General features: G+C 49.8%; 1 protein-coding gene across 1 annotated transcript in view; it reads right to left on the minus strand.

The window, feature by feature from the left end:
- LIPC (lipase C, hepatic type) overlaps window positions 1–12210 on the minus strand; it is a 175933-nt gene that overhangs the window by 25899 nt on the left and 137824 nt on the right. Inside the window, exons 2-4 of the mRNA XM_064267490.1 lie at window positions 7587–7771; window positions 3644–3761; window positions 844–1077 (exon numbers count right to left, since the gene is read on the minus strand). Coding sequence (XP_064123560.1) covers window positions 844–1077; window positions 3644–3761; window positions 7587–7771 — 537 coding nt within the window. The remainder of the gene's footprint in view (window positions 1–843; window positions 1078–3643; window positions 3762–7586; window positions 7772–12210) is intronic.

A 12210-nucleotide genomic window follows, 5' to 3' on the forward strand; every position in this document is an offset into this window, starting at 1 on the left:
TAGGATTTAAGAGAGAGGTAGGATCACAACCCAGGTAATCCCAAATTCAATTTCTGCCCTGAGGTAAAGGACCTAACTAGGGCATATTTGAATCTGAACCCCAAAGTCAAAGAATCTCAGTGATATCCTGTAGGATCAGCTGATTAATCTTTGGGGTGGTGGTGGGAGGGTGGGATTATTCCCACTCTTGTGAGATCAAGGATCAAGTAGCCATGATCTATTATTAAATGGATGCTCATGTGGCCTGGAATAGAGAAAACATGAGTGAGGAAGCTACCAGAGAAGATGGGATAATCATGGGTGTCAGGATTCAATGTTGAGAAGGGCTAGTATCCCAGGGGAGTCCCTGGGTGTTGCAGATGGTTAACGTGCATGGCTGCTCATCGCAAGTTTGGAAGTTCAAGTCTACCCAGAGGTGTTCCAGAAGAAAGGCCTGGGTATCTATTTTGGGGAAAAGAAAAATCAGCCATTGAAAACCTATGGAACACAGTTCCACTTTGACACACATGGTGTGGCCATGAGTTGGAACTGACTCAGCTGTAAGTCATCTGGTTGTAGTACCCCAGAAGAGACACGGCTGGGGTGCACTGTGTATGGGAGGAGGTGATTCCTGATGGTGCCCCTTGGCTCACCCTCAAGGTCTAAGCTCCAAGGAACTCTGTCTGTCAAGCGGTGGGGGGCTGCTTGGGGAACACCAGCCCTTGCCCACCCCTACTAGGCCTCTCTCTGATTAGGCTTGGTGACCACATACCCTGGGCCCCTACTCTTGCCAAACTCTTCCCAGAGTCCCACAGATTTGGTAGCTCCAGATGCCCCATGGAAGTGTGGTGCCTTCTTTCTCACCATTTAAGCCATGCTTGGCGAAGTGTTTGTAGAGCTCCAGGAAGTGGCAGCCAGGCTGGGAGGAGCCTCCATTGGGGTAGAAGTCATAGTGGGCCACTGGCCTTTTGATGCCCACGCTCAGGCCCATGTGCTCCTGCGTGAAGGTGTGGATGGCGTCTACAAAACTGGCATCATCTGGCGAAAGACGGTCACTGGGGGGAGCTCCCTCAAACAAGGGGCCCGCGGCATCTAGCCCTAAGAGAAAAGCAAGGGCTAGGTTAGATGGGGGCATGGGGAGGGGAGGAGAAACTCTCTTCTTAGCTTTTTGATACGGTATTATTACACCTTAATGGAGCCCTAGTGGCCCAGCTCCAACGGCAACTGGTTTAGTGGCGCATTTGTTAAGAGCTCAGATTGCTAACCAAAAGATCGGCAGTTTGAATCCACCAGCCGCTCCTTGAAACCCTTTGGGGCAGTTCTACTCTGTCCTACAGGGTCTCTGTGAGTTGGCATCAACTCAGTGGCAACGGGCTTGGTTTTTTTTTTTTTTTTATTACACATTAATAAGCTAGCAGGAGGAACAGAAACCTAGGGCATAATCTTTCTGTAGAAAGTCTTGCCACAAACTTTTCGCAGTAAAACCACAGCAATTCATGGTATTGAAAATTAGACATAGGCTGGACTGTAACTAGGGGGAAAAGAGGCTTCGGAAAGTACCCAGTGGTAGAAACAGGATTATAGCGGCAATGTGGATTTATCTAAGCAAGCCAATTTTAAGTTCTTTTCAAGTGCATCTGTTTGCATACGAAAAACAAAACAAAACAACAAACAAAAATATCCTAATGTGTTCATTATAAGTAGTTCTAACCATCCATCAAAGAAAACACTGTTTGCCTGCGTGTTGTCAATAATTTTCCTAAACAAGCTGGCTTTTCTCCTATACTCATGCCATTTCTTTGGAACATCCAGAATAGCCTTGGGACATCAAGGTGAGCAAATAGGACCCTAGAAGACCTTGGTCCCTGAGTGACAGATGGGCTTGCCTGAGACTAGTGGCAGCTCTTGGCTGACTCCAGCTGGGGAGCATTGATTCACTCAAGCTTTTCCCTGGAGGACCCTTGGCTGTCCCGCAGCAGCCTTGGCTTCCAGCCCTAGCAGCGGTGAAGACTGACAGTGGGTATGCAATCACTTGTTCCCCAGCCCCCATCCACAGCGACAAATGAACTGTTTCTTGGTGTCATTTATATCCCTTTCTCCATCAGGCTGATGATAGGGGGCTTAGCCCTCCTGCTGTCCATGACATGTGTGAGTTTGCCTGAAGCCTGGTGTGACCCACAGCACCAGGCAGAGAGGAGGGGTCCTGGGCTTGGGCCTGATGCCACCTCCCTGCCTTCTGACTCAGTCTCCTGGCCCGGGTTCCTCAGTGGTGGCCTCGCTGGCCTCTGGAAAGCTGGCACAGGAGGCCTGCTCACCCTGAGACTGCTGAGGACTAAGTCAGTGAGACCAAGTGCTGATCTGTGGACCAGGCCTCACCAATCACCAAACCAAAAATCCAAACCTGTTGTCGAGATTTTGAGTCATAGAGACCCTACAGGACAGAGGAGAACTGCCCCACAGGGTTTCCAAGACTGTAAATATTTACCAAAGCAGACTGTCACATCTTTCTCCCAAGGAGCAGCTGGTGGGTTTGAACCACAGGCCTTTTGGTTAGCAGCTGAGCACTTAACCGCTGTGCCACCAGGGCTCACTGATCACCAGCAAGATGGAAAAAAATAAGGGACAAGGGTATGGGTCCTCATAGTGACAAATTTATTTAAAGGTCTGGCGTTACCTCTATCCTTTTTCATATTAAAATAAATTCCCTCTTTTAAGAAGTAATGGTAGATAGTAGTTGTTTTAGAAATGTTCTTACTTGACAAATTCACAACCCTTAGCCAGTGAAATTTTGTTTTAGTCAGAGGGGTCTTGAAGGATGAATAAGAGTTTGGTAGGTAGAGTAGGGGTGGGTGGATGAGGAGGGTAAGACGTTCTGGGCCAGCGGAACCAACAGCACATGTGAAGGCCCAGATGCAGGACAGGCCGTGGTGTGCTTGTAAAGTGGAGGCATTTCCAGCGCAACTGAAGCCAGAGCTGCTGAAGGGTGTGGCAGGAGAAGCCGGAGACTCTAGGGAGCCACGTGGAGAAGGGCCTAGCCCCTGCCTCCTGGGTCTTATCCCTGTAGCTCTCAGTGGGCCTCAAGACTTCAGCTAAGGAACATTCTGATCAGGGGTAGTGTGGACAGAGGAGCTTTCTTTCACATCTCCAGCTTTTCCTGGGTAACAAAAGCCGTTTCTGGGTGGGTGTGAGGCTCAGGGCAAGGTTTTGGGTGCCTCCCGTCCCTCCAGATAGCACCCGTGTGCTTCCCAGATGAGGAAACCAAGGCACAGGTGTGGCTGTTGTGTTGCCGCAAATTAAGGGCTGTGATTCTTGACTGCCTAACTTGCTACGCTGGGCTTTTTAAACTATAAACAAGAAAATAACAATCTTTCCTGCTTCAAAAGTATACAGAGAGCCCACTTTTTAAGGCCTACTTGGTGTATCTGTGAGAGCATTCATTTGAGGAGAGGCAATAGAAATTAAGGCTGTAATCTGCTCTGAGTTCTCTGGGCACTGGAGTCCATGGCAGTGGGCATATTTGAAACACAGTTCCAAGCCTCCCCTGAACTCCAGTACAGCATAAGGGAGGTGTCTTAACTGTGAGACTCTTGGAAAAGCCAGTCCTTGCTCCATGCCCCCGGGCATTTCTGGAGTTTACAGTTTGTTAGTTATCGGGCACAGTTACCTGTAATTCTCCCAATCTTGTGTGTTCCGCCAATGTAACTACCAGCAAATCCTGAGACGTGTGCACCCAGGCTGTACCCAATGAGATGAACATTGCTTCGAGAAAATTGCACAGATTCCTGGAAGACAGCGGGGTAGGGGGAGCGGGGGTCGGGGGTGGAAATGAGGTGCTTCATTCACCCTCCAAACAAACTGGGTTCTTACCTCCCTCACTCTCTCCTCTCTGATGGGCTACCTGGGACCCTACCTGGCAGTGCTGTCTCCCACATTGACATTAATGCCTGCAGGAATGACAGTGTTCATTAGTGTGGGGTTTGTTGGTTTACAGGGTGCGTTCAGAGCTCTTAGCATAACCAAGGGCTGAATATCAAAGGATGAGTGTTTGGGGTGGGGGGAGAAGATGGTTCTACAAAACAGGGGTTCACATGAGGCGTCTAAGAGAACCCTGGGCTCAGGTCCTTGTCTGTGCCTGACCATCCTCGTGAGCCCGGTGGAAGCAGTTCTCCTTGCTGCGTTGCTGCTGGACACCAGCTGAATCCACGCTCTCTTGGAGGGGAGAGGCGAGGAGGGATGCAGAGGTCTTACCTCCAGCCACTGGAGAAGAGCGGCCACCTCCTTGCCCACCAGGCGGGTGTTGCGGACAGCAATGACATAGTGCTGATGGGCCAGGGTGACCCAGTCCACCAACCCCACGTTCACGGGCTGCGACAGCCCAGACTTCAGTGCAGCCACCAATTGCCAGATCCAGGCTTCCAGCACGCCGTCCACCTGAGGGTATCCCACAGGACAGTCAGCGTTGCTGGGAGGGGAGGGGAGCGAAGGGCCTGGCACCCCCTTCCTCTTTCTCCCTGCCCACTCCTCCTTCCTTCTCCAGCTCCTGGATGATGTTAGATCCAAGAGAAAGGAATTACCACGGGGCCCCTCAGCCTCTGGACCCCCGACATTTTGTGCTGGATACTTCTTTGTGTGGGGGGCTGTCCTGCGCATTGTAGGATGTTAAGCAGCATCCCTGGCCTCCACCCACTAGATCCAGTGGCTCCTCTCCCACCCACTGTGACAACCAAAAATGTTTCCAGACATTGCCAAATGTTTGGGGGGCGAGGAGGTGGGGGAGGATGGGAAATCACCCTGCCCTGAGAACCGCTGACTTAACAGTTCTCAACTTTGGGACTTTCTGAGCTTTAAAACAATGAATGGAAAAGTCTGTGAATCAGCACAGAAATCTGCCCTGTCCTTTGAAGGTCATCTCCAATACCACTTCCTCTGAGAGGTGCCCCCTCTGCAGCCCACAGAGTTGGTGGGACCCTCGCCCACTGCCTTCTGCTTTGCTTTAGAGGGACCAATGCCATGGCCTGTAAGCAGTAAGAGCTTGATGAAGGTTGACTGAAGTGAGAGGCATTTGTGGTGTGTCCTGAAGGATAAATAGGAGTTCAGCAAGAGGAGCTGAGTGGGCAGGTGGATGCTGTGCTGGTGGGGTAGGGGCAGGTGCTCGGCAGAGGGAACTGTACCTGTGGGGGCAGAGCTATGAAAGGGAGCAGTATGTCTGGAGAGACAGAGAAGCTGGGCGTGGTTACAGGTAGACTCCAGTGAAGGAGTGGGAGGGGAGGCTGGTGAGCCATTCCCAGGCCTCAACTGTCATCCTGGGATAAGACGCAGCCATTTAGTAAGAGTTCACCAAGTGCCTTCTACGTAGCCAGATGCCTTTGGTTCAAATCTTGGCTCTTCCAGGCACTAGCTGAGTGACCCTGGGCAAATTATTTAACGTCTCTGTGCCCCAATTTGGAGCCCTGGTGGTGCACTGGTTAAGGGCTTGGCTACTATCCAAAAGGTTGGCAGTTTGATTCCACCAGCCACTCCTTGGAAACCCTGTGGGGGCAGTTCTACTCTGTTCTATAGTGTTGCTGTGAGTTGGAATTGACTCAGTGGCAGCGGGTTTGGCTTTTTGTTGCCCCAGGTTTGTCATCTGGAAAGTAGGGATAATCTTAGTGCCTTCCTTTGAAAGCTGTGAGGATGAAATAACACATGTCAGTCACAGCAGTGCTGGGACGCAGTAAGCACCCAGTCAATGCTACTCATCGCAGTTGTTGTTTTTATTACTGTCATTGCTGTTATTGTACTACTATTAGTAGCAGTCATAATAAACATATTCCGGGATGGGCAGGATTTCGAGAAGGAAGAGCTTGCCTTTCCCAGCATACCTGGGTCACAGCCAGGGTGGGTGGGTTTATGGCCCTGGTCAGAGGACCCTGCAAGCTGCATTTCTAAACAGAAGACTCATTCATTCAATCATTGGTTCAGTCAACAAACATGTTTTGAGCCCCAGACACACACTGGCTACTGTCCCACAGTGGCCAGTGAGATGAGAACACGGCCGAACCCTCTCCCTTCAGGGGCTTGCAGCCCAGCAGAGCAGAGGACAGCCACACAGACAATGGTAAAGCTGTGCAGCGAACAGTGCTGAGCAAGCCTGGCAGCCTGGGACCCCAAGCGGGATGTCTACTGTCCCTTGGGGGAGGGCTGGAATGGAGGCAGGAGAGTCTGACGTGGGATTGTGCCCTATAGGAAAAGTGGGGGTTAATCAGGAGAAGGGAGGCGAAAGGATATTCCTGGCAGAGAGCATGGCTTGGGCACAGGCCAAGGGAGGGGACACTGCACGGTATGTGGGGGGCTAAGGTGGAGGCAGGAGGGATGGGGGAGGGAGGGGGAGGTGAGGGAAGCAGGGGGAGGCAGGGGGAGATGGGGAGGCAGGGGAGATGAGGGATGTAAGGGGGATGGGGAGGCAAGGGAAATAGGGGAGGCAGGGGGAGATGGGGGAGGCAGGAGGAGGTGGCTAGGAGGCAGGTGAGGTGAGAGGGAGGAGGGGGAAGGTGGGAGGGAGGTACAAGCAAGGGTAAGATAGATGGGGGTTTTGAGAGCATTTTTTTCAGATAGATGGCAGGGAAGTATTTCAGAATCATGAAATAGATACCATAATCTTTGGAGGGTTCAAATTGTGAATTAAACTCCAATTCGTGGGTGGGCTTGGGACCAGGGGGGCAAAATTTCCTCTTGGGGACAAGTCTTCACTTAGTTTGGCTTCACTTGTTGCCTACAATATCTTTTCTTCCTTCTATAATAACAGAATGTTTAGCATCACTGAGAGTCTGTCACCAAGAGGTCACCCCTAGCAGCCTTCTTTGCACCCGGGTATGGCCAGTGGGATGTAATTGGAAGCGTTTCATGGGTGCTTCTTTTTTTTTTTTTTCTAGGAGCCTAACCTAAAGAAACCCTTCTTTGACCCTTCTGTGTACATCCCATACCACATTGTTCTACCTGGAATACAGATGTGATGGCTAGCACTCTAGCTCCCACTTTGGACTCTGAGGGTGAGAGCTATACACTAAGGACAGTAGAGTAGTAAGCTGGAAGGAACTGTATCCTTGAGGACTTCATTGATCAAAGCCATCTAACCAGTTTTGGATTCCATACTTCTGGACTTCTGCATGAAATGGAAAAGACCTTCTGTTTTATTTGAACCACTGCTAAGCTGGGTCTCCATTTTTGCAGCTAATCCTTACTGATATGACATCTCACTGGGGGTCTGTCTGCTGGCCTCCTACCTCCTACGTCCTCCCAGAAACACCCACCTTCAGGTGGGAGCCTTCCTCTGGCACAGACTGCAGTCCCTTATGAGCTGTGTGACCTCTTTGAGCCACATTTTATTATCTGAAACATGGAGATAATTATATTTTCCCTGCCCTGCTTACCTCCCAGAATCAAGCTAATCAGTGAGATAATGTACAGGAAAGTCCTTCGAAAATTAGAATGTGGTTTACAAACACTATGGGTGAAGTTGTTATCACCGGCTCCCCATCTTTTTATTAAAAGTGAACACACTAGGGGAGAAAAAAAAAAATAAGAAAACTTAAAAGTAGAGAGAAAAAAGGCCCGTCAGCCTCTCCTACCGACCACCCGTGGATTATCATCACCAGCGGCCGGGAGGCGTTGAAACCACATTCCTGTAACGTGTTGGGGTGATAGGGCCGAATCTGACAGCCTTTATCAGCTTCTTCAAAGAGCAGAAATCTACTCTTCATCTCCTGCAGTGTTTCCTTTGTTTCAACATCTTGAGAACTTCTCAGAAATGGCTCTGGAATACAAGGTTGGGTACACTGTTTAGTCTGGCATCTGTTGTCCTCTGCCAGCTCCGGGACCACCCAAAGGTTTCTAAGAGCACAAACCAGTGGGGTTAATGTGGGGTCCTGGACGCCAGCACAAGCCACTGTTTTTGGGAACAAAAGAGCGCTTCCTGCAGAGTGGCCACTTCCCTCCTGGGAGACGGCGGAGGCTGACCTAAAACGATGTTCACTGAGGACCTGTCACTGGGGTCTAGGTGGCAGATCCTCCATCATGCCATCCCACTGACCGCAGGACCTGGTACCAACCAGTCAGACCTTGTCTCTCAGGACTTCAAACCAGAGTAGCTCTAGGACATAGAGAATAGAGGACAGGAGACCCGAACTGAGGCTTGGAGAGGAAAAGCATCTCGTCCAAAATCACACTCCAAATAAGTGGTAGAGTCAGAACTTGAACACGGGTCTCTCTGGCTGCAATTCCCATCTCTACAGCCCCATGCTAGGAGACAGTGAATGAAAGTGCCTTAGCAGATACTATGGGACAGTTCCACTCTGTCCTATAGGTTGCTATAGGGTCACTATGAGCTGGAATTGACTACGGTGGGTTTGGTATAGGTTTATGTACTCTCTAAGGAGCCCTGGTGGCATGAATGGTTACATGTTCTTCTGCTAACCGAAAGGTTGCTGGTTTGAACTAACCCAGCCGCTCTGTGGGAGAAAGACCTGGTGATCTGCTCCCGTAAAGATTACAGCCTAGGAAACCCTATGTGGCAGTTCTACCCTGTGGGGTTGCTATGAGTCACAATCAACTCAACAAGCACCTAACAACAACAACAACAATGTATATTATCTCATGTTGCTCAACAAGCTCTTACTTGCAGACACGCCGTATCACGTAAGCTTTGCCTGGACATGGTAAGGGGGTGGAATCAGCATGTGGACGATGGCCAAGGGAGTGCTGGACTCTGCTTGATGCCAGAGTGGCAGCAGGGAAGGCTTTTCAGGGAAAGTGTTGCTTGACCCTGGCCTTGAAGAATGAACAGGGGTGTGCGGGGGTGGGGTGCTTTCCATCTCAGGGAACCCCGTGAGTAGAAGCGCAGAGTGTCAAAGGTGGTGGGCATTAGGAGGCAGAGACAGGCTGGATCCAGCCAGATCCTGGCTGCTGAGGAGCCCATCTTTATGCTCAAGGTGACAGGCTGCTACCCAGGAACTTTTCTGCTAAAAGGGGTAGGCTAGTATCCATTCTTATTCCTTCAGGGATTGTGGTGGGTAGGGGAAAGGAGAGAAAGATCATTTCTAAGATTTTACCTTCTGTTATTTTATCGAATGGACTTATAGCCTCTCTTGGGAAAACCTCACGCCGACTGTGAGCCACTTTGGAACAAGGATTGGCAGTCACCCAACAGCTGTCAGGTCCATGGTATGGCGCAAAGACAGACACCCCTGCTTGTAGTCTGGGTGAAGCCTGAGGGGCCTGTGTCTCCAGGCTGGTGGCACCCCAACATGGGTGACATCTTTGTTGCCAAGATTAGGGATCAAACCAAGAGCTGAGGGGAGGAAGCTCTCACCCTCCCTTCCAGCAGATGGTGGAACCCCTGCGGCTGAGGAGCAGACACAGGCCACACCGGCATTTTTGGTCAATGAACTCAGTTCAGTCCCAATTACTAAAGACCCAATCATTCTTTCTGAGTACAAAGTCATTCGGGCTTCTCAAATAATAAGTCTTGGGCTTTTGGTTTCAGGGGACAGCAGGACTGAGAGATGATGAACATGGAATGTGCAAGGGGAAGCATTAATGAAACCAATTTTCCTACCCAAAGGTTATTAATTTGAAAGGCTATTAATTCCCAGCAAAGGGCAATGATTATTTTACTCTGATGACACAATGAAACACATCATATTTTATTAAAAGAAGATGTGAGAGAGAATCTGAATAACGTTTCTGGGAGAAAATTCCCGCTGCCCTGTGTGGCTTCCCAAAGTGCCTGAGCCTGCCTTCCTCCATGCAGGCCCACCCGTGGCCCACACTACCCATTTTATTGGGTGTCAACAAAACAACAGTTGCCATCGAGTCTTGTTGATTCTGACTCATGGCAAGCCCATGTGTGTCAGTAGAACTGTGCTCCATAGGGTGTTCATGGCTGATTTTTTGGAAATAGATTGCCAGACCTTTCTTCCCAGGTGCCTCTGGGTGGACTCAAACCCACAACCTTTTGGTTAGTAGCCAAATGTGTTCACCATTTGCACCACCCAGGGACTCCTCATTGGGTGCACTGCCCTCCTAAGCCAGAAGCCAGAGGTTCCCTTGCACTCATTCCCCAGCTCCCCAATTAGACCAAAGCTTTGGATTCCTAAAACCCCTTGAATTCAGTGCTTTTGTTCAGGTGCACACTGTTTTCTTGCCTGGTTTATCGTAACAGCCTCCGGACTGGTCTCCCTCTGTGCAGCCTTGCCAACCTTCCTCACACTGCCGCTTGAAGATCTTTCCACAATAGACATCTGGTCTTGCCACTATACCCTTCCGTGACTTCAAGGCCCTTGGCATTGCAGCTACTCCACCGCCTGCTTAGTAACATTTGTTCTCCCACCTCCTCACCACTCTCATCCTTCTGCAACCCCAGACCTAGTAGCTCCTCAGCTGATATCTTGCACCCCTGTACCTTTGCTCCCTCTGTTCCCGCTGACTCTATGGCTGATGGCGAACTCTGGTGCATCCATTAAAATGGAGCTCAGATGTCACTCTTTCAGCAAGCCTCCTTGCCTGACTTCCTCCTGCGGCCAGCACCGTGCTGCGTACCTGATCCTAATGTACTTGTCATGCTGCCCGGGAATTTCTTTGTTGAAGTGTGTGACCTCCCTGAGGTCAGAGGCCATGTCATTCATCTGCATATCCAACATGGAGGATGAGCTGGGCTCATGGTGGGCGCTCAGTGAATTCCTAGTGAGTGAGGTGGTTTACTGAGGGATCCAGGACTTGGACCAAAGGCTAACATTTGATCTGACAGTCATTTATACATTGAAGCTAAATGTGGCTAATTTTCTTTTACTCAGCTATACCTTCCTTCATTTCGGGATAAAAGAGCTCGCTGGAATGCCAGGGGGACCATATGAAAACACAATGGGGATAAAATAGTACCTATCTCATAAAGCTGCCATGAGGCTGCAGTTGGAGTCTGTTTGCACAGAGCTCAGAACAATGCTGGGCGCATAATTAGCACCTGTGTGAGGGCGAGTTATTCCCTAGGTACTGATTGGAGCACTCAGCATCTCGCGTCTTTATCTGTGAAATCCTTTCTCTCTGTGAACATTTACCCCAGTTGCTCTCACAGGACCAGATCTATCTCATGTTTGTTTATTCTGGATTTAGCTGGAGAATAAACTCTGGTCTGGGTGCTGAGGGCCTGTGGGCCGGGCCCTGTGGGAAACAGTTATCAGACAGAGAGGACGGCAGACATGCTGACTGGGCTCTCTGTTTTCCTCTTTCCTGGGGCTGGTCCCCCTGAAGGATTTGACTGTGTACCTTGGTTAATACTCTCCCTCTTAAAACTACGGCATCATCCCCAAAGTCTTATCGTTGCTGTGTGTTTCTCTCCACTAAAATGCTTGACAAAATAACAGTTTTTAGAAGATGTGCCTGGAGAAGGAAATGCTTCTGCCCCACACAATATGCAACACATTTCTTCCCTCATAAGTGACTCAGTTCCCTCACAGTTTATTCACAGAGTTATTGTGAGGCTTAAATGACTCACTTATTTCATTTTCTTGGTCTATCCTGGCCTGGTTTTGCCAGCCTTCCTGTAGCCTGAGACTATACTTCCTCCTGTGGATTCCAGGGAAGAAGGTAGCTAGAGGCTGTGTTTTCTTGCCAGAATTTTTTTTCTTCTTCCAGAAGTTGTTCTTAGCCTGTGCTCCCTGCACCTCTAGCTGGAATCAGAATGACCTTTTTTTTTCTTCCAGGAAATCTGATTATGAAAGAGTATGGCATTCCGAAAAGCTTTCCATTTGTACCGGAATCCTCTTGGGACAATGGGGCTCAGTTCCCTGAAGTGGTTCCAAGGTCATGGGCGCTTTCTGCCCTCAACAGGTTCAAGGTCAGGTGACCAACCATCCGGGTCTTCCCAGGACTGAAAGGGCCCTAGAATGTGGAAGTCCTGGATAAACCTCGATAAGTTGATCACCTTAGTTGAAGGGCAGCTGAGTGAACAAGTGGAGAGTGAAAAAATGATTGAAATTACCCTTCTTGTTGATCATAGGAGTCCCTGGGTGGCCCAAACTCAATGGTAATTTGTTGATGGTCATCCTGAGGGTTTTTACCCAGCATCTGGGGCACCATATACCTTCCTGCCATGGTTTTTGCCCACGCAGTCCCATTGGCCTGAGATGCTCTTGCTGACCTTCCCTAGTTGCCTTGTTAGCTTCACTCTTTCTCCAGTCTAGACTCAGTCTTCATTTC

Source organism: Loxodonta africana, chromosome 13, assembly GCF_030014295.1.
Source record: "Loxodonta africana isolate mLoxAfr1 chromosome 13, mLoxAfr1.hap2, whole genome shotgun sequence".
Classification (NCBI taxonomy): Eukaryota; Metazoa; Chordata; class Mammalia; order Proboscidea; family Elephantidae; genus Loxodonta; species Loxodonta africana.